Source organism: Nyctibius grandis, chromosome 16 (assembly GCF_013368605.1).
Source record: "Nyctibius grandis isolate bNycGra1 chromosome 16, bNycGra1.pri, whole genome shotgun sequence".
NCBI classification, from domain to species: Eukaryota; Metazoa; Chordata; class Aves; order Nyctibiiformes; family Nyctibiidae; genus Nyctibius; species Nyctibius grandis.
The window spans coordinates 4,531,221-4,558,803 of record NC_090673.1 but is presented as its reverse complement, the minus strand read 5'-3'; the positions used below and the strand labels follow the sequence as shown (position 1 = coordinate 4,558,803).

Genomic DNA, 27,583 nt, shown 5'->3' with positions numbered 1-27,583 from the left:
AACAGTATTTTAGTGCAGAAAAGCCAAGGAGAACAGAAACATTGTGGGGAAAAAACCCAGAGCTTTTGCAGCCAGAAACCTTTACTGTCTGTTACAAAAATATTTGCTGAAGAATTAGAAGTGACTGCTTTTTGGGGACAACAGCTTAAAGATTGGACAGTTGTGATATAAGGCAGTTCTATAATTATTTGCACTGCCTGACATCGTGGATATACCAACCCTTGTACTGTAAAGATAGAAGCTAAGGGAGGAATACTTACGATGTTTAGCTGGTAAATGAAAGCTGGAGCAATTCCAAATCAGCAGAATAACTCACCTTGCTTCCAGGTCTGTTCAACTTGAAGCGGTCATCTTTCATCAGGCTGGATAATACCTTCTCCATCTTTATCTCTGAAACACTGAAGCAACAAAGACAAAAAATAATTTCTCCTACTTTTCAAATATAGACTGTAATGAGCCACAGCCTGATAACAGAGAGCAAAAAGATGGAGATTTACACATTCAACTTCAGAATTTAACCCTGAAATACATGAGGCCTTACCCCAGACACTCACTCAGCAATCCTAAAAGAGTAACTACTGTAAAATCCCGACCCCAGCTGAACTGGTGCTTTCACTGGAACAGAGTCACAATTTTACCCACAATCTTGTCACCGTTACAAGTCACCAACACAGAGTCCAATTCTAACAGAGCATCAAAATAACTGAGGGTGGACTTCCAGTTCACTGAAAGTCTCCTTGGTTCTCAACCAGAGTAACTGATTAAAGAAGAAAAATTTAGATCTTTAATTATATTTTCATTGTTTTCATAATCTTTCTTTCTTTGCATTGAGAAGCATCAACACAACTGGGAACCATTTGGTTACATTTTCCACTAAAAGAAACTCAAAACAGAGTTGAAGCAGCTCATGACATTAATGCTTCTTGTAGATTTGCTTTATAACTATAAACAATAGGATCTGTAACCTCCACTTTGAACCCACAGGGCATCAAGCATTTTATTGTACATTAGAGGCCACGGGCAGGGAGCAGAAGGTGTCTGAACTTGGTTGCTTGTGCAAGTGTGAGAAAGAGACTGACTGAGACATACACATACAGGCTGGAAAGATGTGCTCTGCTTACTTTGCTACTTCTCCTACATCTCGTCTGCCCCTGTAATTTAACTTCCAGATTCTCTGGAATCAGAGACGTTGCTCAACGCTCATTCAAAGGAACAAATTGCTTTGATGTTTACACACATTTTTTTCCACCCATGTTAGCGACCATGCTCCCAAAACTACAGAGCTAAAGCTGTGTAAAGACACAGCTCCTTCCTCTCCTGGTGACTGAAGTTCAGAGGGTGACAACAAGATCCCAAGGAACTTTCCTATCAAGCCAACTCCCCGCAGCTTCCTTCTTTCTGGTCACGTCATCGCTCTTTCCCACAAGATCTTACATCATTCCAACTTTTTGTTACGTTGCTTGGGTCAAAGCTCAGAAACACGCTTCCCGATGGACACACTCACCCTTCAGTTCATTTCTAGCTTCAAAAGCCACCTCTGACACCAAATACACGGTTTGATTTCCTTCCCCATTCTGAGAACACACCACCCCTCTTGTTTGAAGTGTAAAGCCAAAGCCCAGCCCATTAGGGACCTCAAAGCGTTATTTTAAATACAGGAGACTCAGTCAGCTCTCCTAGCCAGGCTTCACACTGGGCATTTATTTTCATTCTGTCAACTCACATTCCTCCTGTAGATTCAACCAGATGATTTATCCTCCAGTCCTGCTCGCAAGACACTGCTGGGTACTGTTATGGCCCAGATACTGGAAATGCTTACAAACCTCCTTCATTTTTAAGCAAGTGGTCCTACTTAGAGGTGCATTTACAGGAGACTAGGAATTCTTCGTCCTCTTTAACACTGTCTTGTGGGGCACACGCACACCAGGTGACACAATACAGGAACAGCTGTGCAGCTCCAGGCCATTAATATTACAGCTGCATCCAAACTGGGTCCCATTTCCAGGGGAATTACTCAGATGATAAAAGCTGAAGTTCGTGGGCCCAAATTTTCAGCAATGGGCAAAGGTCATCTCTAGAAAAGACATTAGTTTCCTTTTTATACCAGAATAAATCATAAATACTGCATGGAAGCCAAGGAGTTCATTTGCAGTTACATCAGTCTGAGGAAGAGAGAAATCTTGGAGGCCCAACAGTTCTCAGAGTCCTGAAATCTCAGATGGTCAGAAAGATCTATGCGGTTTCTGAAAGGAAGCATTGCTGATTTGCTTCAATTTGTAAAGTACAGAAAGAAATTATAACAATAAGGATATCCCCTTTCTCTTCACTCAAAGATCTCTAAACACCTGGCTAGGAGGAACAGATGAATCTTTGCCATACTCTGCATAACAGTATACTGTGATCCTCACCCATTCCCCAGTCCTTCCCAGTTAAAGTGACAAATACCTTCACAATCTGCTTTTTCAGCCTCGGCCAGTTCATCATCGCAACGTAAGGAAAGGAAAAGAGATGGTCCAGAGAAGTAGCCATCTGGCTCGGAAGATACAGGCCAGTGTGGCAATAAGATATCCTGTATGGGAGACAGGCCCCATTGCTGGGAGTCCCAGCTGCACAATGTAGCAGATTCCTCTGCAGAGGATGCAGAGAAAGGCCGGGGAGCGATGGGGGAGAAAGGGAAATGGAGCATAAAACAACAACCGAGGGTTTCCTCTGTTTGTTTTTGAAAAGTATAACAGTAAATTAAAACATAAATGGCAACCACTTAAGCGAGAGAAAAGTATACCTCCCCATCCCCCCCGAACGGTTGCTTTGACACCGCTATGAATGAAAACGTCAAACCTTTGACATTGATTTGTCTGAGATGTCACCCCCTCTCCGAGCCTCCTCCCGCCTGGCGCGCCGCCAGCTCGCAGCCTAACAGATATGTGAACCGGGTTCACAGCGGGGAGCATCGTGTGAGGGGAGCAGGGGAGGGGGGGAAGCACAACCGTAGAGAAGGGAGAGAAATGACTCGTGCCTTCACGGTGATGCGTTTTCCTTTATAAATTAGTTAGGCCGCCGTTAGGAGATAAAGAAATTATCTGATAGCTGTCGAGGCAGGCGCTGCGAGATTGCGGTTGAAGGAACTAAGAAAGACATAAGGAAAAAAAAAAGTAAGCCTCCCTGACTTCCTTCTGCTTCTTGCCTCCTCCCTTTGAAAGAAAATCTGTTAGTTATGCTTTAGAGCTGAGGGAGAACATTTTGGAGTCTAACCTTTTTTTAAAAAAAAAAAAGAAAGAGGAAACGTGCAGAAAACATGAGCGTGCATGTGGGTGCACAGACGCATTTACAGTTAGGTAGAGAAAACACAACTTCAAGCCACACAAAGACCAAAAAGAAAGTTGCAGAGAGAGGCATGCAGCTCTCCTGAGCCCCAACGGGAATTACTGATCTCAGCAGAGCCAAAATGAGATCGTTTTGGCAAAGGCTAATGCTGCTTTTCCACAGTGGAAGCCAAGGAGAGGCTTCAGGTACCGGTGAAAATTAATTGCGAGCGATTTCCAATTTCAAAGGCAGTCATCCCTAATTCCGAAGTGGATTTTCATCCAGGAACAAAGCCACGTCTGCTCTCATTACTTCCGACTCTCAACATTTCTGGACTTACTCCCACGCATGCTGGGGTGGGTGGAGGGGCTTCAGAAAAACTCTGGGTCAGATCCTCATCTACTGTAACTCAGCACAGCGCTGCTCGTTTACACCAGCTGAAGGCTGTGGGGACCCGTCTCATGCTTTGTCTTCTTAGAAATACATATTTTATGAAGTATTTACATTTCAATAAACCCAGCGGGAATTTCATTTAAAAAAGAAAAAACAAATAAAAAAAATTCACAACACACACTCATCCCCAGCAAAAACCAAGAGATTTAAAAATTAAGCAAAGAATAAAAAAATGCAAACTCCAGTAACTTACGCAGTCCAAGTCAAAAGCTACAAAGACTTAGGATAAAGAAACAAAAATTACCAGTGCTTAAGAGGATCGGTGACAGTCCAACACATGCTGTCTTTCGCCCTCGCACTGAATTAAATTGTCAGGATTATCACCATAATGCTCTGTTTATGAAGGGTAACGGCAATTTGTGCTGATGGCACTTGCTGCCTTTAGCTCCGAGCTGCCTTCCTGCATCTTCTCTGTAATTCATCAGCTCTCTTTTCTATCCCGTTGCCCCTTCTCACATCATGCGCTACCATGTAGGAAGAGCGGAGGACACAGGCTGAATCGCCCACCCATGCCAATTAGACACTCATTTTCTTCCATCTGAAGACGGGGGTCAAGGAAGGCAAATTACACTCCTTTTTTGGCAAGTCCCTTATCTGCAGGGCAGCCCGTTTTATGAAGAACATAAACCAAACAAACAAGAAAAGACAATTCCCAGAGTTGTTTGGCTATACTGATTTGAGAAGTGGAGAAAAAAAAAATATTCACATAAACCTCACTCTGCTCATTCAGCACAGTCTCCTACAGACTCCTGAAGAACAGTGGTTAGCTCAACAACAGGTCTCCTGAGCAGATATAATTACCAGCATGAGTGACACTGCTCCTTAAACTTGTTAAAAAACAACAAAATTGGATAAAAGCATTAACATTTAAAATAAAAAAAGAGGGAAATTTCCCTCTCCTTCCTCCAACACTTCCAAAATATTATAAAATAGAAAAATAGAACTTTCCACTTGGAGTTAAAAATTCACAATTATGTGGGATTTCACCTTTAAATGTCAGTGCTGTTTGTTACATGAAAAAAAACCCTGTCAGCTTAGCCCTCCATGTCTTGCTGGTGTCTGCTTAATAGATAGTTACCTGGGATGATGGATGGCTCTTTGTTAGACCACTAAATGGCTCACAGCCTAGAATAAGCCTGTATTTACTGCCAACATTTGTTTGTTTCAAGGATGCAAAACCAAATTCGACTCCCAGTAGCTCCACCCGACGTAAACACAAGAAATAAAAGAGAACTAATTTGTGCAAGAGTTTACAGGGCTCCATCAACACCAGTACAACACTAAAGGGACTCTACTCAGCTGCTGTTCTGAAACGCTGAGAGACAGCAGCGCAGGGAGCAAGGGGAGTCACATATATCCAGCTGACTGCTGAGGAGGCTTGAGACTTGAGAGCGCTCCTGACTAGCAATGCTGAGCAGCGAGTTGTTTTTTCCACAAAAGGACCATTGCACAAGCAGAGCTGGACTGAAATGATGATGTGTCGGCCATCAGGTAGCTGAGTGCATAGTGGGCTGGTCCTTACCCAGCCTGGCTCGCTCTCCTTACCTTCTACTCCCAAGTCCTAGCTCGACCCAGTCTAAGAGAAGCTTTCTTAGCTAGCTTGGAAGCACAGCCCACTTTCGGTCTGCAGAGTCCACCCCCCTTATTGCCTTCCAGGACCATACTGGGCACTCACCACTTGCAAAAGCCTCTACTATTCCTGTCACAAGCCACTTACACAACACATCTTGGCCAATTACCTGCCAGAGATGACCCACGGCTCCCTAGCTATCTCTCTGCCGGATCTCTCCTGAAGAGAAAGCACAATCTCTGACAATATGGTGCTATGCAGGCAGATGGCCAGTTAGCATTTGACAGGCTCATTTGACTTGTGATCTCCACATAGCCACGATTTGAACCCAGGGCCAGAGAGATAATAATGGAGTGCAAAGGATCTCCGACTATCCTCTCCTCTCTGCCCCCTCACCACACACACTCACTCATGTACAATCTGTCAGGCTGATTATTTTCACACACATTTCTTTTCTCCTTTTGCTAGTCTGGGGCTGGTCCTGGATCACAAGAATTAATAAATTCTTATTAAAACCTGCACGAGACACAGTCCCGCTGAAAGTGCCACGGAAGGTTAATTAGCAAGGATGAGCTGAAACTTTTGTTCGTGTTTCTGACTCACTTAATCTTGTGAGAAGCCAGCAAGCTGACATATTCTGCCTCCGAAGGCGCCAGGACAAGCAGGCTGTTCCCGTGACAGCCAATGCGAGCCGTCCTCCCAATCCGGTGGATGTATTCCGCAGATGAAGCCGGAGCATTATACTTCAAAAAGGGAACATGAGAAGGGAAAGGAGGAATTAACAGAACACAGCGTGTTAATTATAAACGAGACACACAGCCCGCTCATCTGAAACAAAAGGGATCTTAGCAAAACCCACACGCGGCACCTCCCTTGGAACTGGCCTGTTTATAAAGAGCCCATCGGGCTCATCCCTGTAACCATCACTCAGCCCCCTCAGCCACAGCAGTTTTTTTGACATGTGAATGTGACACATTGGCCAACTTTCAGATAATAGGACAGTTTCCCCATCTCAGTGTCTCTCTTTGCCTTTTACATTTTTTTTCTGTACAGACACATCAGGAATCTGTTTGCTTCCCTTAAAAAAAAAGGAAAAAAATTAATTTCACAAAGACCTCAAACCAAACAACCCCCAGGACTGCCCATACAGGACGCTGCCTGGTCTGCTTTTGGGAAAAAAGCAGTATATAAATGACAACGATTCAAATTTGGAGTGGGTCTAAATTGCTTTGTTTTGATTAAAGCACATCATAGCTGGTTACTGGTTAGAAGCAACCTAAAAGAGATGGTGGAGTAAGTCCTTTTGGCAGCATATGATACTGGTAGCAATTGTCTTTCCATCTATAACTACCAGGCACTATGGAAATGTTGCTTAAAGCCCCCTCTAATATAGCAGTGCCTCTCATTTACTTCGCTGGGAATCAAAACTGCCCAGCCATCTGCAGGATCTGATAAAGGGTGACATATTTCCCTCCCTTTAACCTCCCCCTATACTTCCCCCCCACACCTTTCCTGGAAAAATGAACATGCACAGAGATACTGCGCAGAAATGAGCCCTCAGCAGTTTAACTGGAAAAAACCCAACAACCAAAGCCCACTCTAGTGTTTATACCTGTGCCCTCTGGCAAAGTTTCTACTGGCTAGAGGTGTGAGTAAGATGCTGTGAGCAATCTAATTGCTCCCTGCAGGTCCTTGCTCTTGGACACAGCTCTCAGGACAGCTGAGATTTCGCCTTCTGGACACACAGAAGTCTCCCAGGGCTTTAGGTAATTTGCACTGCGTTCTAACACTGGCAACTATATCTTTGGTTAAATTATATTAATATACAGATCTGGGAATTAAAGACTTCACTTCCCCAGCCTTCTCCATCTAGCTAGCCGCTACAAAATCTTTCTTTTTTAAAAACACAAAATTAAAATCAGATTTGTTACCTGAAGGGATGAGGTAGAAATTAAAAAGCTTTGTTGAGGCTCTGTGCCCTGTTCTTTTTTACCCAGGTGTCACTGGATACATGAGAATCTTTGGATCAGATTTTCCTCAATGCAACTAACCTTTTTTAATTATAAATCTTTTATAAAAATGAAATCTGCTTCATGCTCTCAGCTTCCTCTTTGAAATGACAGGCTGCTATTTTTAAGATTCAATCCATCTCCCTTAGTTTCTTCTTTTTTTTTTTTTTTTTCAAAGACAGTATTTCTATCAACAGCAATGCAGCAGTGTTGGGGTTTTGTTTTTTTTTCCAGGAGGAATCTGAACTATGCAGTTCTACTAAAAGCTGAATGCTTACAGCTACCCAGTCCCAGCCCCAACCCAGCAAAGCCTCACTTGAAGCATTCAGGTCATTGCACAGACACTACTGGGCTACCCAACGTTCAGCATTAGGATCGCACTTAAACTCCTCATGGAACTGCCTTCCCAGCAAGCTCAGAAAAATAGAAACACAAAACTACAAGAGACTTTACAAGATCTGGCTTCCTGAGAGGGCAAACAGTGTGTCCTCCCAGCCAGTGGAATATTATTACACACCTGATAACACTGGAGTTATTGAAGAGGAAAACAGACTGTCAAAACCAAAGATATGACAGCAATGCTGTATCCTAGCAAAACCTCGAGTCCCAGTCCTGCAGTCAGGAACACGTGGGTCTCCCACACCCGCAGGCATCAGCACAAAGACCAGCAAACCGCAGAAAGAGGGTCTGGACTGGAAAGGGATTTCATCTGCACTTAACGCATACGTACACACAGACACACATAGCAAACCTACCTGTATGATCCATGTCACTTGAGGCAGGTCTAGTCCACGTGCTGCAACATCCTTTAAAATTAATAAGGAAATGACTTTAGTAAAAACGCTTTGAAGACACCAGCAAAGTAAGAACTCTTCTGGGATGGCAATTATGCCAGGAAACAACTGGCTATCCCAGTAGGAATTTTATGTGCCTAGTTTGGGGAGAGACAGACTGAAGGTCAGAAATAAAGTTGAGGGTTTAAAACGCAAGGAATATTGCTAACAGACTAATACAATAAAAAAATCATCCACTACTACAGCCCAAAGCCTGGAGGATATAAACACACCTATTTCAGGAGAGTGGTGTTGAATTACAGTAGTCTGCTACAGTCCCTTCACATTACATCTGAGAGAACCAACTGTCTTTATGGTAGTGATGCCTTTGGTTGTTCGGTTTGTTTCACTGATGAAAACAGATCTGCTTGTAGGAACCTACTACCAGAACAGTGAGAGAGGTGGAATTAAATCTCTGGAAGGCAACACTATTTCTGAGCACACCTTTCTCCACAGCAAGCCTAAGAACTAAAACCTGGTTGCTTATGATGAAAAGAAAAATGGCCATAAAGCAAATGGTCAAGGATCCTGGGCCTTGAGTGGAATGGCCGAAGATGCACTGATCTCCACCTACAAATAATTAGTTGCTTCCTAGGTGATGGTCCAAAGTTGAGGAGCAGATGACTTGAAGGTCACCTGGCCCTACGATAACAGGCCAACAAACAATTTAGCAGAATCTGCAGGAAGCTGGAGTACAGCTCGAGGAGAGGGGACCTCAGCTATCCCTTAGATTTTCACTAGTCTGGCTTTGATTTGGAGAAACTAAACTCAGCTCCGAAGAAAAGAGTCTGAAGCTGCTGCCAGGAGTGTTACTTGACGTGCCAGCTGGTGAGAAAACCCATCAACTTGGAGGAGGACTTGAATAAGACCATTTAGTTATCCACAGCCAGTACAGCTCAAAAAACACACCCCTTCAAAGAGAAAAGAGAGTTTAAATACTGTTCAAAATGGAGAGAGTGTGCAAACACATTTCAATCTCCCTTCTCGATTTTCCGTTCATTAGTAATGTCCTCACATACTCCTTGGATTTTATATTCACCACGCGCAATAGCAGAGCAGGTGTGCAGATTTAACTCTGTTAGGAAATGTTTTGGAACACATGTATCTTTTAGCTAGTTGCAAAATAGAATATATTAAGAACGTAAGCAGGAGCTTAATGTACTAAAAATGTGTCAGCCACCCACTGAAGTGTTTTCATGCAACTCCCACACACGTTAAAAGACTAGGAAGCTGATGTTTTGGCAGCAAAGGCCTTCCCATAAGCACTAGCCAGGTTGCTCTGTGGCTCCAACTGCAGTAAAAGAGGAGACACTTTCCACAGCGCCCACTCTGAAATAACACACGCTTTTGCTCCAACACACTCATTAAGAAACGACTCGTTCCCAGAGTCAGAATGAACAGATGTACAAAAAGCCATTTAAAGGAGGTTGGAGAAAATAAATCAAGAGAAGTCGGGGAACGTGTACAGCAGTTACCAGGATAACAAGATTATAAACTCTACAGCACGATCAGACAGGAGTGCTGACGTCTGATTCCGATCTGGCTGGCTCTGTTACATACTTCCACGCTGACAAGTCTTTGGTCTTTTCCTATACTGTGCTCTGTCTCACACCCAGTAGTCTAGGAAAGGCTGTGTTTGATGAGAGGGTTCTGACCTTGGGATAGGGTCAGTTTACCCAAAACAAACAGATAGCCAAGCCGTCCCTGTGGTCAGGAGCAGGCACCTCCAGCATGGGTAGGAGAAGCAGATGGCAGGGGCAGGAGCCATTCTTATCTATCAGGATTCACAGAATCATAGAATCATTTAGTTTGGAAAAAACCTTTAAGATCACCAAGTCCAACCGTAAACCTAACGCTGCCAAGCCCACCACTAAACCGTGTCCCTAAGTGCCACGTCTAGACATCTTTTAAATTCTTTCCTTCCTCTTCTAAGATACCTTTTCTCAACATCTCTGGCTGGGAAACTACTGCCACATACAGTATTGTTCTCACATGTATTTGCCAAAGCAAGCAGGAAAGTCGAAAAGGTTAACCAAGAGCCTAATAAATAGCCAGGGACAACACTTGAGGAGGAGGCTCTCTCCCATCATCAGCCTTGTATTCACTATTGCTTTCACAACACCACCAACTCCACTCAGCTGTTACTGACACATATCAGCAGCTATTCTCCCAGGGTTTAACTTGGCTTTCTTTCAGAGGTGTCTTGGGATTTACTGGTAATTGGAGTGTTTTGCAAACTCGCAAAGATTCCTCAGTATCCGTCCACCTGCATCTCCTGTAGCTCCTTTTCCTCAAAGACCCTAGTAGGCAGCAGCAAGGTAGAAATAGGATAAAGAGTTTGAGTTGATTCGCTTTCCTCTGCTGGCAGAGCCCGTGAGCTTCTGCTTCTCAGATCTTTAGAAAAATACTTGTGGGTCACCTTACCGGGAAGGAGAATATAGCTCAAGCAACAATTATCCAGTTTCACTAGCACTACATTTATTCCACACACAGAAGCACTAACCTGCTGCCAGTGCTCTTTCAGGAAGCCCAACAGATTTCCAATGTACTACTCTCCCTTCTTTTCCACTGTCCCAGACATCACTCCCCTCTCCACGCATGACCTCACACTACCGTTCCTTAATAAGGGAAATCAAGAATTTGACACCTCAGCAGGTCACCGCTGATTCCTTTCAATAGGCAATGGAAGGGAGAATCAAGTGACCATCTCATAGGAGCAAGAAGAAATAATTTATACCAGTGCAATTTTAAAGAAAACCCAGATGCCAGGCAAACATGACCATCTGAAGCCTTAACCATGTTCCTGCCCTGATCCCAACTGCAAGACACAGAATGGCACAGTATCAAGGTACAACCCACCTGAGGACCCCCCGAAATGCTGAAATTTCTGCTTCTAACAATGCACGTTACCAGCCTGTGTTCGTGGTGGTGGGGTGCAGAGGGGTGGGTGCAATGGAACGGAGGGCAAAGAGGCCACATCGAAAGCAAGGCATATCGCTGCAGAAGATCAGAACCAACACAGCCACAAAAGTTTTGCAAGGGCCTTGGTTTGCTCAGTCCCTCTCACACAATCTAATTAGGGCAAAGGAAATTGCTAAAGTTGTTTTTGAAAGACACTCAATGGTGAGGTCTTGAAGGCCCTGAGCTTGACAATTGGCTGCCTACATGAGGCCTAGAAGTACAGATGGAAGGCAGCTTGCTCAGGTGCCAGGCTGTCAGTTGGATTAAAATGACTCATTTATTTACCAAAGAACCTCACAAAGTGCTTTAGCTAACAGGCAGAGAGGGCCTAACGGCTCTCCAAGCTGGGGAAGAAGCTCTCGCGCCTTCCCGGCCTGCCAAAAGTCATTACTGCCGAGTGTGGAAAGCCATCAGCAGGGTAGAGACCCCCGTCGGCAGGGTGACAGATTGGGCTGCGTAATCAGAGGAGGAAGGAGAGCGCACAGAAGCTGTCAGAGGCGAAAGCTCTTGGCTGGGGCCGCCAGAAAACTGGCAAGATGAGTTAGCGTGACTGAGTAAACAGCAAACAATCTCCAAATGATCTTTCCTCTCTCCCTGGAAGAGATGAACTTGTTTAAAAGGCACATCCCAAAGGAAGCCGCAAAGAACTTCAGTGAAGGAGAGAGAAATAAATCTGGATGAGACCCTCTGAGATACATGGCCCTTCTTTATTTTCTTGTCTGCCAGCTTATATTGTCTGGCAAAAATATTGTATGGAATATATTAATATACATATGACATAGAGCAAATTAATAAAAGGAACAGCAGGTCCCATTGCTTACTAGAGCGGAAAGATGGGTGGAGAACATGGCATAAGGGACGAGGGAAGGACAGCAACATTATTTGTGTTGCTCTTTTGTGAGCCAGGTTTCAAAATTTTGTGGGCACAAAATGCGATTTCGCAGTGAAGAGAAAAGAACCATCTTTCTGCAAAACATTTTTGCTGATATGAAGAAAAGCGTCAGAAAAAGCAATGCCCTCGGAGGCAGGAGGTGGTCACAGTGCCTGGCTGCCCTTTGGACATCTGCGTTGGGGAGGCACCTGTAATGTGGGACTAGTGTAAAGTGTATCTCTATATTAAGGTGTCCATATGGTCCCCATTACTGTGGTAACAGGCCACCTCCTGGTTTCAATGCATTTGTCCTCCCAACATCTCTGTAAGATAGAACAGTGCTACTATCCCCATTTTACAGATGGGGAGTTGAAGCACAGAGAGATTTTGGACTCGGACACACAACTTACTGTGCTTAACGTGCTAACCGTGTGCCAGCTGAGCCACAGTAACAGTAACTGTCAGGATTTGCATCCCTGCCTTGCAGTAAACGCAAAGTAGCTGAGATTGAAATGAAGGAGGGTTATGATAAATGCATCACCTTACACTACCCTCTTCACGGCAATCCAGGTTAATTCACGTTACCTCCCATTTATGACAGGTCAGGAGCAAACACACAACTATTGCTGCTCAGCTGATGGGTAGCTACTTGCCTTGTCATCACAATTCCACATCCACTTGTATGGAGTCTGTGGCATGGCAGGAAATCAAACCACATCTCCAGTGTCTCAAGAGGGGGATCCCATCCACTGGGATTTCTTTATCCAACTTATTCTTCTTCCTGCCTTGTCAACAGCTGTGCATTTCCTGGCAGATTTTTCCTGCCACCGGCTGCTTTTCCCCTTCGAACGGTCTCACCCAGGAACTGATATCCCAGTGATTGCAATGATTCGGTTTTCTCTTTGTCTAAAATCGAGCATTCGCTGTCTTTCCAAACTCATTAAACTGAAACTTCAGCAACAAGACATGTCCCTGAAATGTCTCAGTTATAGACAGCACGTGCATGAAGGATAACAAAGTTTAGCTATTTATTATTTAGAATTTACCAAACACTTTTTCTCTTCAAAACACTTAATCTACACCAGTGAATGATTTAAGCTTTGTTATCCTCCTCTGTCGAGACACTTAAGTATTACCTCCGTATACAGGGAAACCAAGTTTAGTTACACTTAGGCATTGCAAAGATGCATTTTGACCTTGATCAAATCATTGAAAGGTTGTACACACAAGGAGGACCAAGACTAGCATGTAACAAGTACAATTTTACAGGAGATACAATATATAATTTGGTAACACTAAATGAAACACTCCTATATACATGGCAGTCCCAGTTTGAACTGCAGGCATAAAAATAAAATAAGATAAAATTCAGCCCCCATTTTCTGAAAAAAATTGCAACTAGTTTCCTTTAAGAATAATGTGCTGCAAGAACAGGAGTCATTTCAGAGCTGGAGAGGGTTTCTCAGCTCTAATTACTCCCGATCGCTGTAATTTACAAGTTTGCGGTGGGTAGAAATCGCCAAGATTCACACATTTTCAGATCAACAGCTGCCACTATTAGAGAGCAAATCGTGCAGCCTTCTGCACCACTGCAGCAGGCTAGCTGTGGCACCGACAGGTCAGAAACGAGAAGTGGAAGGTGCCACCACAACACAAGGGTGCCAGCAAACTTCAGTAGAGGACAAGAATTTCTCCCTCAGCACCCTTGAAGGAAGCTTGAAGGGCAAAGCATGGAGAGCAGCAGAGCACGTGCATTTCTAATGACACCATTCTCTGGTTGGGCTTCCCTTCCATCCCTGCAGGGTTTTGTTTTTAACCTTGGGGTAGTCATTAAGATGGGAAATATCACATTACATCCAATTTACCTGGCAGTTATGGGGCATACTACAAATCAGGATTGCGTTCTACTGACTGCATGTAGAGGGCAAGGTTCCAGCTTCAAATGAACAGATTTTTCCAGACATAAGTCCATGCAAAATACTTAGAGGCCTCTTGTATAAGACAGACGCTTTTTCTGTATATGGTACCTTGCAGCAAAAGATCATGTAAGAGTTTGCAAAGAGGGCACCTGTCCTTATTTAACACGTGAGATGCAGAAAAAGGAGATGACTTTCCTCAAGGTCAGGCAGTGAGCTGGAATTAGAGCTCGGTGCCAAATCCTCCGTTCTACCATTAGATATCAAACAGGCCCATTAGTGTGGAGCTGCAAAGGGACTCTAAGTTACTTACAGTGCAAAGCAAGATGCCGGTCTTGGATTTTAGGAACTCCTGGAAGACCTCTGTTCTTTCCTAGAGGATTGAAACAGAAAAACGAAGAGTGTGCTTATGTACATTACAATCACACATAAAGCAAATTAACTAACGTAACAATTTAGCAACTATGCCTCCTTCACTATATCATGTGCAGCTTCAAAAGCAAAGGAATTGAATTAATGAATTCCTGTCAGACTCTTCCTGCAAATGGAAAAAAAATCTGTGGCATAGAGGTGTGGTCCCAGGTAGGAAGGCACAGCATCTGGGGCAAGCGTGAATGCATTTGGTCAAACCAAATGAGCCAACACCTCCACGGTTTGCGCAGAAGCATGGCCTGCGTATGTCAAAAAGCAGTAACTGTTTTACATGGAGAAGGGATCCACAAAAGATTAGGCACCAGCAACAGAAGCACTGGCGTACTTTATGGGCAACACAGGCTCTTGCGAATGCAAAAAGAGCCACACATCTTAACTGCTGCCTGTCCACTCACATGACAGGCAGGACAAGCCCATTTTGTTGACACAGTGATAAAGTCACATCACAAGAGATCAGCCTCATCACGTGCCCAATGGGGCATGCAGACAGTCACTGGACTGACCATGTAATTATTAAGTATCAGGGACGCTCAGCTGCACAGTTGTTCACGTGACCTGTTGTGGGATAAGTCTTCAAAGTAACAGGGCAGGAGAGATGAGACCTTGGCCAGAAACCCCTGCCCAAGGGGGCAAGGAGGCAGGACTCCTGGGCCCTGCAAGCAGCTGCCACAGAGGTCCTAGGACACCGTCCCATGGCCTTCCCACAAGAAATGGCCTTGTACTGGCGAGGGCCACCAACTGGGCTGCTGACACTGGGATGGAGGTTGTTCCTTCCCATGAGTGTCAGAGGCAAGTGCTCCCCAGTCTTGTCCTCATCACTGGTCTGCACCAGCAGAATTCCTGTAGCCTCCACTTCTAACACGAGCTCAGGCTCCCAGGCAGGGCTGTCCACAGCCTCCAGAGCCCAAATTACCCCACCACCAATCTTTGAGCTGTTGAGCTCCAGAACTGCAGGAACCTGTCAGTACAGCTCCTCACTTACCTTCAAAAGCCTCCTGCTTTGTCAGTCCCAAAACCTTCCTGAGCACACTCCAGTTAGTTTAACTAACTACTTTGGGGTGTGTTTTTTTTTCTTGATAAAAGCAACAGAAACCAATTCTCCAACCCACATTACATCACAACAATATTTGCTATCACACAAGACAATCTCTGAGCACTAGTAACTGAAGGCCTCAGTAGCATTCGATCTTCGCTTGCCAGTACCACCTATCCACCTACACTCCCTCTCCTTAGCTGTGGGAAACAACTGCACACTCACACTCCCTTGATCTGATTCCATTTACTCTTTTCCTTTTCAGAGCTCAGGCTGTCTCTGCCCTCAGAAACACCATACCCGTTTCCTTCCTGCCCATTTTGCATCCTCCTTCCAAAATATCCTTGTTTTCATGTTTCAAGCCTTCCTCCTCAGAGTTCTAGCTAAGAGTTAAGTGGATGTCCTGTTACACTGATGATATAGAAGAAACCTTACATACTTAACTCCCAGCTAGAGGTAGTGTTCTAGGAAAGAAGGGAAACTTGGGCCTTGCTGACACACTGAACCCTCTGCTGACAAAAATTAAAGAAGAGAGCACGCTGTATCTTGTTGACAATGACAGCAGCCGTGCTCAGCAGTACCATATGGGATCCACAATTTAGCTCCATTAATGCTCTCAATTTGAAGACATCAAGCACTAATTACACACTGGGTACTAAAAAGGCAAAACCCTTCCCCTGGTGCCAGCTACTTAGTGGTGTTCTGTTGGCTTAACAGCTGGTCAGGGTAGAGTTGGGCCAGACCAGGCCTGCTCACTCACTCAGGCAGGCAGGTTGAGGAAAGGCCAGACTGCAGGGACAGCAAAGCACATGTTTCTGGTCTCCACAGGATGGGAATGAGTAAGAAAAACAATGGCTCTTCACCTCTTGCTTCATCAGAAGAGCTCTATTCATTTGCCATCTCTGCTGTGCAGTTCACAATAGAGCGGTAACTCTCTCCATCACAGACCAAGGGCAGGATCAGGGGCTGAACTTTCAAGGGAGGTCCCTCAGCTATTGAGAAACGCTGAAGTGACAGTTCATTTGCCACTCTTCTCTTGGCCTCTCAACCCTCTGTAGCAAGCTCCAATCTCATCACCCAGGCCTATCTGGCTAAAACCTAGACCTTCTTTGGGGTAATCACTGTTATATTGTTATTATCCCATCCCAGGGAAACAAGCAGTCTGTCAAGACACTGTTCTTCAAACCAAAGCCAACTTGCTCCATCCTCATCTAATGTGGGCAACTTATTGAGTTGTAATGTTTTGGGGCTTGGATGAGGTTTTCCTTTGGCATTAAAAGCCTGTCTTGACTGCATGAGAGAGAACCATGGATACATAAATGGTTTAAGTGCACCCACTGGGAATACAGAATGGCTGCCTCAGCCTGCTGAAATAACACCTCTTGCCTCTTCAGCTGTATTTTTCAGATATAGCTACCAAGGTACTTTCCATAAGTGGGACAATATTCTTATTCTCATTAGCAGATGGAAGAGTGAGGCCCCTAGAGGTGAAATGACTCTCTGTCCTCTCTTCTGCCCTCCTCCCCAAAATAACCACATAATAAATCATAGGGAATAAGGAATAAAACTGTGTATCCTGACATTTTAAGAATGCTTACTTCCTGTTCCATGTTGCCGTGCAGTCGTAGAAACTGTAAGTGCACAGAGGAGACAGTCGGTCGTTCCGACTCCAGCCCTCCTGAAAGGACCTTTACAAGAAGCTCATAGTGGAATTCCACTTGTTCACAGCTGGAGAAAAAGATTATCATCTTGTGGTGTTTTTCAAACTGCAAGAAAAACAAGAAAAGTGCACATGACCATCTCCACAGGCCACTCCCAATTCCTGATCACTATAAGATCTAGGTGGCTTCCACTTCCAGAGATATGATTATCCAGGAAAGGACTGTGGAGTTTGAGACCAAATACTGAGCCCACAAAGAAGTACGAGTACCTGCTGCACAGGTATCTCACTGCCAGCATGAAAGACACAACAGCACCTCGGCTCTCCTGTGGTTCCCTGTACACTAAATGCACTCCAAAGCCCTAGACCTAATCCATGTTATCCTTGACAGAGTAACACATAAAGCAGTTGGAAAGGGCAAAGGGCTACTTAGTAATATAAATGCAAACAGTCTCACCTTGCATTTCTCAAGGATAAAAGCTGCTAATGTGACAAGCCTCAGTTTGCTGGGGACCATAACAACATATTGCTTGAGCTTCTCTGGAATAGCAAAGTTTTCCTGCTCCGTGCAGTTTGATGAACTACTCGCTTGTCGATCCACTTGTGATGCTGGTTTGAGCGCCTTCTGGATTTCATCTGCTATGGAAATGCTGATGGGATCATTCAAACTGATATCAGCCAGCCGTGTTACTCCTAAATCACAGAAAATGAGAAATACCTGAGGTCCAGTCTGGGGTGCTGCTGGGGAGGGCGATGATATAGTCACATAAAAAAAAAACCAACTAACACAGTTCCAGCGAAAAGCAGTGAAGGGCAAGGAACTAATGAGCCATGCCTCAGACACTGAGAGAACACCTCCACAAACTTCAGACTTTTCACGGCTTAGCCAGGCTTAGCTGCTGTGGACTCCACCAAAAGCATCACAAGACAATACCTCAGCCAACTGTGCTCTTTTGCATTACTTAACTGTCTTGACCAGACAGACAGCATTTGGCAGTCCTGTTTTCTAACTGTGTGTGTGGAAAAAAAACAACAGATCTTCACTCTAAAGTGAAGCAGGAGTCATGAGGTCTGGCTCAACTCCTGCCTCAGCAACTGATTTATCGTATGACACTGATATGATCCTGTATGATACTGAGCAAATCACACAACAGCTGTCCTGTCATTAGCTTTTTGCCTTAATTCTATATCTGTAAAGCAAACAAACAAACCAGTGCTTCCCAGGTTCACAGTGACTTTGCTCTGGAATTTGTGAGACATACGTAAGGACCATGTAAGTATATACACCGACAGTAATTCCAGTAAGGAATGCTATGGCAGGGGGTTGGACTAGATGATCTCCAGAGGTCCCTTCCAGCCCTAACCATTCTGTGATTCTGACTCTGTGAATGAAGGACAAGTGTCGTAAGCCCAAAGAAATCAATAGGTATTATTCCACTTCTGCAAGAACTTCAGATCGGGCTGTAATATAAGACTCAACCAACTATTTTGCAGTTGCCTGTGCATTATTCAGCTAAAAGAGACACCATCTGTCTATAACCTACCTTCCGTGAGGGTGGCTGAGAGCAGGACATTCTGATGTGTCTCTCCCTCAGCATTTAAAGCATTGAGTATCACAGCTACATCCTTCTCAAAGCCCAGGTCCAGGATCCTACAAAAACAGTAGAGGTGATAAAAGATGCTGTGGGAAAGAATGAGGAGAAAGTCTTAATGCTACATGAGCCAATTAGGAATAGGGGAAGTGATAGAGCTGGTCAGATCTTTGGCACATCTAGCTTCATGTTCCATCTTCAACTTTTGCCAGGGTCAGACATGTCAGAAGAGACTCAGAGAATCTCTGCAATGAATAATTGTATAATAATCTGTCCAAAGGGGACATTTCTTCCCAATCCCAGATATCTGGTGCTTGGCTGAGGCCACTAAGCATGGATGGTTTATGATCATGTGCACGCTTGCTGTCTCTTTTTATTTAAAAAACCCCCATATATTTAGTGAATTATCAAATGTAGTTGCAGAGGGTATCATAATTATTTTCCATATATAAACACTCGGAAGCTTACCTGTCTGCTTCATCAATAATCAGCCACTGAGTGCGACGGAAATGAATACATTCTGTGGACTTGATGTGGTCAACCAGGCGACCAGGAGTTGAAATGAGGATATTTATCCCTTTACGTAATCTGTTTAGATAAAAAAAAATATAAAAGAAACAAGGAAAAAAAAAGAAAGGAAAAGAAAAGAAAACATACAGGTTACCAGTAACTCTGGAATAGGAACCCAGAGTGAGGAACTGGAACCTACAGAGGAAAATATCACGACTATAGTACAATTAGCAGGGACAGTACTTTCTCACTCACACTAAAACTGAAATTTTTTGCACAGCTAAATTTTATCCTTGATACTCAGAGGCATACACGGTGATAAAGACATGGTGGAAAGAAATATTAATAATCTTAAAAAAATTTAAAACACCAAAGCTAGGTTTTCTTTTGTAACTGAGTACTTTTTTTACTGTCAAGAGTAAACTTCTTTTTGTGTATGCTTATATATAAAGAAATGAAAATTCCATTTTGGATTACCAGCTTACAACTCAATTCTTGAAAAGGGAAAAGAAAGAGATTTTTAACACCAGGAAATCTCTTCTCCAGAAAGCAATTTCCCCCATAAGAAATACTGCAGACAGCACTCGGGGATAAGCAAATACAGGTGTTTGTCAGAAGAGAGAAAAAAAAAATACTGACACAAGAGATCATCTTCTCAGAAGGCTCATCAACATCTTAGAAATAGATCCAACTGGGGGAAGTGAATACTGCCTGCTGACCCAGTCACTCTGTCTGTGTAAGATCCAGGGGGATCACAGCTTGATGCAAACTCACAATCCTCTCTCCCAGTAAGAAAAGCACTCTAAAGAAGAGTAACAGATAAAAAGGCTGTAGAGCAGAAGGACCCAAAATACAATTTAAGAAGTTGGCTTCCTACCTGGCTTTTTCTGATTTTCTCTTTTCTCCCCCCATTAGCACTCCAGGCACAATCCAGGTAAATGGCTACAGAAAGGAAAACCAAGACCAGTATAGATTCTTCTTAATAAAGAGACAAAGCCTAATCCAAAAATGATGTTTCTTGCCAAAAAGAGAAAGGACTGGGGCTGACAGCAGAGTGCATCCGATTTGATCTAACAGACACAGTCTACGTGCACTCTCTCACCCACAGTTACGTATCAATGGCACCTTTAGTTCTAGCCACGTAACTTGCTTCCCACATCGTCTAGGAAGATAGAAATGCAATCATTTTTGCACCACTTCCAATCACGTAACAATAATTCTTCTCCTTCTCCCCATGTAGCCTAAATGTTCAAAGACAAGCTACAATGCTGTTTCTTCATCTTGCCTTTAAGCAATATCTTCCTCTGGTCAAGGAAAATTTAAGAAAAACACAAGACCTATAAAGTTTATGTACACATACACAGACCTACATGCACACAGTCACCATGTCTGTGAATATTAAATGTCAGTCTCATTGATACTGGCAGGAGTTTTTGCCACTTACTTTAATGAGGTCCAACCTTACACTGAATCCAATATTGCCCAATATTTACAGGGGAGATAATCAAAGCACAGTACTGCCATTGCCTCACTCGAGAGGAAATGCAGGACAGAAGCAGAGCACAGCTTGTAAGGATTGCACAAATGTGTGACTGGTAAATAGGCTTAAGTTTGCATGGGTCACTGCTTGCCAGAAATGCTCCAACAAAACAGTTTCTACGAAAAGAGTTGTTTTTTAAGGTTTAAATAAGGAAGATGTCTAAGCAAGATCCATACAATATAAACTCAGCAGCTGGCATTAGAGTAATTGCATCAGGAGTAGCTCAACTAGCCTTTTTCTCTCTCAGTAATTACACAACCATATTACACCCTCCAGTTGTACAGCCTGACCACGATCTAAATCTTCTGCTTTGGGTCACTATGACAGTTTACACTGGACTTGATGGTTACTAGACATTATATGTAACAAAGAAAAATTTAAGGGGCGTCAATCCAGAGTACATCCTTTGAAGAACATCAAAAGTCCACTCATAATAACTTCTAATTACTATGGAAGAAGACTGAATTACTTTAAACTTCAGCATGACACAACAAAATCTTAGTTGGTAATTCCAGCACTAAAAAATGACTTGGAAAGTGCCTTATCATTTCAAAGGAAAAACAAAAGAGGGAATGGGACTATGGGTCAGATAAATGATTTAGATACCTTCTAGCCTCATGGTAAGATACTCTGCCTCAATTAAAAGGAAAGCACTACCATTTAATGATTTTAAAAGCCTTCTAATTTCTCCAGCCATTCAACTGGCAAAGCAGTTCACCAAGTTCTAATCCCATCTGAAACCCATCTGCCTAGTATTAGTTTCAGTACAACAGTACTTGTCATTGTGAGAGTTTCTATTCATAACTCAGAGTGAAACAATGGTAGGTACTTCTAAAAACAACATGTTGTGAAAATCAACTATGCTTGTTTATGGAAATGTGCAACTAAGGTGCCATAATTAATCACTTAGTTGTTTATTTAATAGTTTAAAACATGCCACAGGGAAATCACACTTAAATGCACTTAAAGACAAGCAGATTTATCTTTATCTTCCCAGATGCTGGATTTCCTTAAACATCCAGCTGAATTCACACGAACTGAAGTTGTTTAGCATCTTACAGCAAGAGGCTGAAGGAATAAAAATACAGAGCATTGAATTCTTACCTTAAGTAGTTTCTGCATTGTATCAAAACTCTGGAGCGCAAGCTATGGAAATCAACAAAAGAAAGTGAGCTCTGAAAAAGTCCCTGGACTACAAAAATGGACTACTAGCCCCTCTGGCTCAAAATGCAACATAATCTAGTTATGTATATTATAATAATTCTAAATATGTCCTTAACTTTTCTTTTAGAAGCTGTGTATTATTTTATTCTCTTCCATAATCCTTCTTTTATCACATTTGGACCTGTTCAAAAACCTCTCTACTGGTTTAGCTCCACAAGCCAGCTCTCAGGACAACACAGACTTTTGGTGGCTTTTGTGAATGCCTCAGGGAGAAAACAAGCTGAAGCCACAGATTTTGCCCCACTGGAAGAGTAAAAGGGAAACCAGCACAATTTCTGGAAGAAAACCACTATGAAAAGGAAATGCAGTCCAGAGGTTAGTTATCTCCTGGCAGTCAGGGCAGTCCGCATTATTCCCTTACTTGACCCACAGAGTGATCATACCACTGGGATCTTTCTACCTCTCTGTTTTCCAGTCAGTAAAACAGAAATCATACGTACAAAGCTTGCAAACCTAAACATCTGGTCAGTAGGAAGCATTTAGCTGTTGGGTTTCACGTGCTGACAGCCATTTCTGCCGTGGCAATGAAGACAACAGAGAAAGGCACTGGTGCCACCCTGACTCATCCATGGAATAAGTATGTGAGCAGGGCTCAGTTATGGGACTAAAACTATTTTAGATGTTCTGACTACACATGCTTGTCAAGCTCTCAAGAAAGGCCATTGCTTTCATGACAAAGTAAAAGTAGTATCAACTGTAATTACAAATTATCTTCCTAAGTACTCTCAATGGCAGCCCTTTAAACAAGCTTACAAACAATTTCCTACATGCTTAGTATTCATACAGCATCCAAGAGAGGCAATGAGTTTGCTGCTGTAAAAATTTAAATAGCTTCAGAGCTTCCTCCTTTCACGGAACTGAGCTGAGATATTGCACTGCAGGTTGCATAAAACATTGTGCCCTAAACTAGATACTTGCAATCAATTCTCCACATGCAAGTTATCATTTGACATACCAAAAAAAAAAAAAAAAGGTTGATACACTCCTCTAAAATTGCATTTGCAATTGCAAATAATATAAATCAAAGAGAGTTCAGTGGAGAAACCAACTCTCAGATGTCTCATCTTCAGCATTCACTTACGGATTTGAAAAAAGGGCTTTAAAAATGAAACATCTGTATAAACCTACACATTTGCAAAGCTGATTTCATCAGTTTTACTTAGTCCCCCTGTGTGAGCTAAGCAAGCTTCTCCCTCCCGCGCACTGAACTAGAGTTTCTCCAGTCTTCACAATTATTTGCCGCTGCATCAGGAAAACTTAGAGATTCCTTCTTTCTTACTTTGGTACGGCACTGAACAAAAATGACAACATGCACCCAGAGAGCAAACACCCTTTCTGTGAGGGTAAGATCTGAGCAAAAGGACAGACAACGTTTCCTAAGACAGTCCCTGGACGGACCCACTCCTACACACTAAAAATCAGTGTTCACACACTCAGATTCAGACAGAATCAGGAAGAAGAAAGGCCACCTACCTCTCTTGTTGGGACTAATATGAGTGCATAAGGCCCATCACTGCGCTGCAAACACAAAAGACAAGAGGTCCACTAAGAAGAATGTAGCACTGATTCACAGACTACTTCCACGCCTAACTTATTAGCTGCCAAAGTGAATTCTGAAGGGTTTTAGTACAAGTTTGTACACAACAGTTTGGGGTATTCCCCCCACCAGCTTTTAAAAAATATCAACAGTCTTTCAAATATCAATACTGCATTGCCTTCTCCTTCCTGTGCTTGGAAACCTGCTCATAGTCACACCCAACATTTTATTCCATACACATATTGTTTCACTCTTGTATTTCTGAGTTGCAGAAATACTCTCATGTTTGATGCACAGCAACAATCTGTATGTAGTAGCTGCAGAAAGTAACAATGAAGGATGGACTGGGAACATTTCAACCCATAAGGATGATCTCTTTCCAAGCAAAACGCACAAGAGATGGCAGATCTGCAGCAGCATTTTCTGGTCAACCAGATATTCCAAATTGGGAGCAATTATCAAATCTCACTCCATGTCAAAGATTAGAAACTTATTACTCCTAAAGACAGGGCAGTAACCTTTGTTTTCAGTTCTCCCAGCTTCCAGATCATTGCCTCTTCTGCACTCTACCCTCTCCAAACTTGACAATTTAGCCTATTTACAATTCAGCCTACTGCATGAAGTAAAAGGGAACGTGTAATATTGTTCTTGTATCACCTGTATCTCATCAGTACAGGAGGATCACACAAGCCATGTGCACAAATAAAGGGGAAGAGAGACTGCTTGACCTTTGTACCAAGAAGAGACAGTGATGACTACAAGAGCTGGATATATTTTTATTACTCATAATATCAAAAGCAAATATATTTAATTCAGTTGCACCTACCTGTATTTTGGATTTCATTCCTTGCAAAGACTGTACAAGTGGAATCCCATAGGCAAGAGTTTTACCTTTTTAGAAGGGAGAAAATTGGAACAGTTTCCATAAAAAAAAACAATGTGTCAATTGCAGCACTCCATCATACTAAAGTACCATTCTTCCTACCATTCTTAAACTGAGGTCAGAGTCTGGAAAAGTTTTAATTAAAGTAGAAAGTTTCCAGAATGGAAGATTGACAGGCAATTCACCAAAGGGTTAAAATAAAAAAAAAGAGAGGTGGTGGTATCCCACTAAATAAATATCCCCACCCACCCAACGAAATGAAATCTGTCTGTGTCACGGCAGGCCCACACCAGGCTTCCCAGCCTGTCACTTTCATGAGCTGTACTGGGAACATGAGGTTTTGGTTCTGTATTTGGGATCCAGTTTAATACGCCCTAAGGAAAGAGACTGACAATTAAATACTGACCTGAACCAGTCTGAGATCTCACTAGAGCATCTTTGCCTTGCAGGAGCACAGGAATTGTTTGCTTCTGAACACTGCATACAAACAAAACAGGTTAGGAAACACGAATGCAACATAGGATAGAATCCTAAAGTTTTAACATACAGTGACTGTTTCAAAACTGTTTATCCCAAATTCCACACATTCATCTCTGCTGTGTAGCTACATCAGTAGAGGTGATTTCTAAGGAAAGCCACTAGACAGGCATCAGGTGTGACAAACTGAAAAAAGATGGGTTTAAGATTCAAGTACCAAATTAGAAGGCAGGACTCCAAGGTTCCACCTTCACCTGTGACAAATGACTTGCTGTGTCACTTACAAGTTATTTCTCATTTCAAATTTTGAAAGCAACAAACCCTACGGCAAATAGGACACCTTAACAGGTACTGTCATCTTCACAAACCAATTACATGTAATGAAACAATCATAGATGATTTGCTTTAAAGAGTAGTGAAGCGCAAAGTTTTTATATGACTTTCCTTACCTGGTCATGCTACTTATCTTTAGGACAGTGTTTATTGTGGAGATCTAGAGAGATAATAAAGAGCAGTAAACAGGTTTCATTGTCAAACTGTTCCTTTTGTTACTTTTTGTAGTACAAGATAGAGTAAAAAACAGAAGAATGATGCTTATTCTTTACATTACTGGTCCAGGGCAACTGGATGTAAAAGTTCCCATGTCCTCAAAATACTTCTTAGTTAATCAGAATTACACCATTGCTGGTACATCATGAAATATCAGGGTTGTTAAAATACCTCACTCACAGATAGTTTTCTGTGTTTTTTTGGTATTACAACTGCAAACAGTGAAGGGTGATGGGACAGTGTGTTTGAGGACGGGTCAGGTCACTGGCCAGCGCACTGAGATAAGAGACTACAACAAAATCAGGCAAAGTACTGGCGAATCTGTCCAAGTCACCATGAATAAAGGTGCATCTCTCAGCTCTTTAACCTGCTCCCCACCCCAAAAAAGCATGTTTCAAGGCACACAGCCTTCCTGTCACTCACCAGATGTGGATGGAGGTCCAACTGGCTAAAAGATTCTGTAGTGAAAACATTTTCTTGCACCTGCTGCACTGCTTTTCTGAGTTAGGGGAAACAAACCAAACCAAAACAAAGCACAAGGTGTGGTTAAAAATTGTACAGTAGTATTCTACCTAAACAGCAATGAAACTACACATAACAAGTAACTGCTCTGCCCATGCAAGGGCAAGAATTCAAGACAATGAATTTCAAGGCATTGAAAGGGTTTTTTTTTCCTCCCATTTGTCTAAAATACCTGTGAATTTCTGGGATATCAGGGTTGTTTCTAAACAGGCTGGATGTCTTAATGAAAGGTTTGCTTCTCTGGCTTTCATTTTGGTTGTCAGTCAACTGCTTCTTAGGACGACGTTTTTGTGATGAACTTCCCTTCTCCCTGATGTCAGCTTCTGTGGCACATTTCTTGAAGGTGTTTATCGATGGCTTACGTTTACGTTTCAAAGGTGGGTTTCCATGTGGTGACGGGAGCTTTCTTTTCAGAGTGCTAGACTGCTTTAATGTTAACAAACAAACCAGACAGCAAGAAGTCATTAATGACTGAGAATTAACATGGTATCATGCTGAACACAAATATCAGCCCACAGATAGATCCCTTATTTTTGGAATCCCCTACCCCATGACTAAAGAAATGAAGTTTGATTTAGTAGTTCCTACTCTGATTCACCACCATGCCTGAGACCTCTGAACACTACTGAAATGCAAAGAGAAATATGAAGTCATATATAGTGCTCATCTCTAAAGGATTTCATCTAGCTTCTCCACTAACAGAGCAGAACACATCTCCTGATTATATTAAAACCATCCCTCTAGGCTTCCTTCTTTCTGTGGGCAGGAGGGATGGGCTGTACTTCACTCCAACTTACGCTTCTGCCAACTTTCAGCATTTCTGAGCTCTTTATTTCTTCTTCTGCAACAATCGGTTTATTTTACTGATTTTCCAATCATCTTAAGGAAAACTTTTGCTCTCCCCATATCCCTCCAGCAACAGAAGAAGAAAATTAAATCTAACTTCCTTTGGTCCACAAAGCTCTTCAACGGCCCCCAGCCCTTTTTCAATTAACTTGGTTTTGCTGATATGATTGCAAAACTCCTGAAACATGTGAAGTGCCAGCACAAGCTTGCCCCACTTTTTTCTCTCTCTTCCCCATTCCTAGGTGCACACTGATTTTTTTTGTCCTCCTAGGAACCACATTGTTTTCAAGCTTAATTACTTTTTTCACTTGTTTCTTCACATTTTTGGCAACGAACCAAAAACCAACCTCCTTCCACCAACATTCAGTATCAGAAAACGGATGGTGGTGGTGCCCTACCTCAAAGTACTAATACAATCAGGGTAAATCCTAGCAAACACTTAACTCTCACATACTTTGCACAGTATTTTAAGAACGACTTAAAAATTAAGAATAATAATTGAAACAACCCATAATCACTGTAACAATTAACTTTAAAATTTAAAACGTCTATTTAACCCATTCTTGTTCTCCTTTCCTCAAACTTAAGCAAGCACCTATTCCTGCAGCTCACAGCACTCCTACAATTAGAAGTTTACTCTAAAGTACAGACTCCCCCTCTCTGGCAGCACTTCAAGGCATCTCTACCCGGGGCAGAGGCCTCTAAGAGCGCTACCCGCAGCCCCAGCAGCCAGCCCCCAAGCCAGGAAGCGCAGAGCGATCCTCCACCACCACCCACGGCTGCCGGGCCCGTCTCCCTGCCGAGCCCCTGTGCCCCGTCTCGGAGGGAATAAGCCAAAGGCTCCATTTAATAACTTTTTAGG

General features: G+C 42.9%; 1 protein-coding gene across 4 annotated transcripts in view; it reads right to left on the bottom strand.

Annotated features, from left to right (window-relative positions):
- The window catches only part of DDX31 (DEAD-box helicase 31), a 46,864-nt gene that overhangs the window by 18,884 nt on the left and 397 nt on the right, over nt 1-27,583 (bottom strand). For 3 of the 4 annotated variants that reach the window (XR_011049337.1, XM_068413656.1, XM_068413653.1), the window contains exons 2-17: nt 26,048-26,301; nt 25,777-25,852; nt 25,254-25,297; nt 24,734-24,804; nt 24,271-24,335; nt 23,381-23,425; nt 21,788-21,829; nt 20,021-20,085; nt 19,102-19,221; nt 18,586-18,692; nt 17,499-17,734; nt 16,980-17,147; nt 14,230-14,289; nt 8,091-8,141; nt 5,930-6,069; nt 317-398 (exon numbers count right to left, since the gene is read on the bottom strand). Coding sequence is in view for 3 of the 4 variants with exons in the window: in XM_068413656.1 (XP_068269757.1) it covers nt 317-398; nt 5,930-6,069; nt 8,091-8,141; nt 14,230-14,289; nt 16,980-17,147; nt 17,499-17,734; nt 18,586-18,692; nt 19,102-19,221; nt 20,021-20,085; nt 21,788-21,829; nt 23,381-23,425; nt 24,271-24,335; nt 24,734-24,804; nt 25,254-25,297; nt 25,777-25,852; nt 26,048-26,301 (1,626 nt within the window). In the remaining variant the exon portion in view is untranslated. The remainder of the gene's footprint in view (nt 1-316; nt 399-5,929; nt 6,070-8,090; nt 8,142-14,229; nt 14,290-16,979; nt 17,148-17,498; nt 17,735-18,585; nt 18,693-19,101; nt 19,222-20,020; nt 20,086-21,787; nt 21,830-23,380; nt 23,426-24,270; nt 24,336-24,733; nt 24,805-25,253; nt 25,298-25,776; nt 25,853-26,047; nt 26,302-27,583) is intronic. The other variant, XM_068413655.1, reaches the window with a different exon arrangement.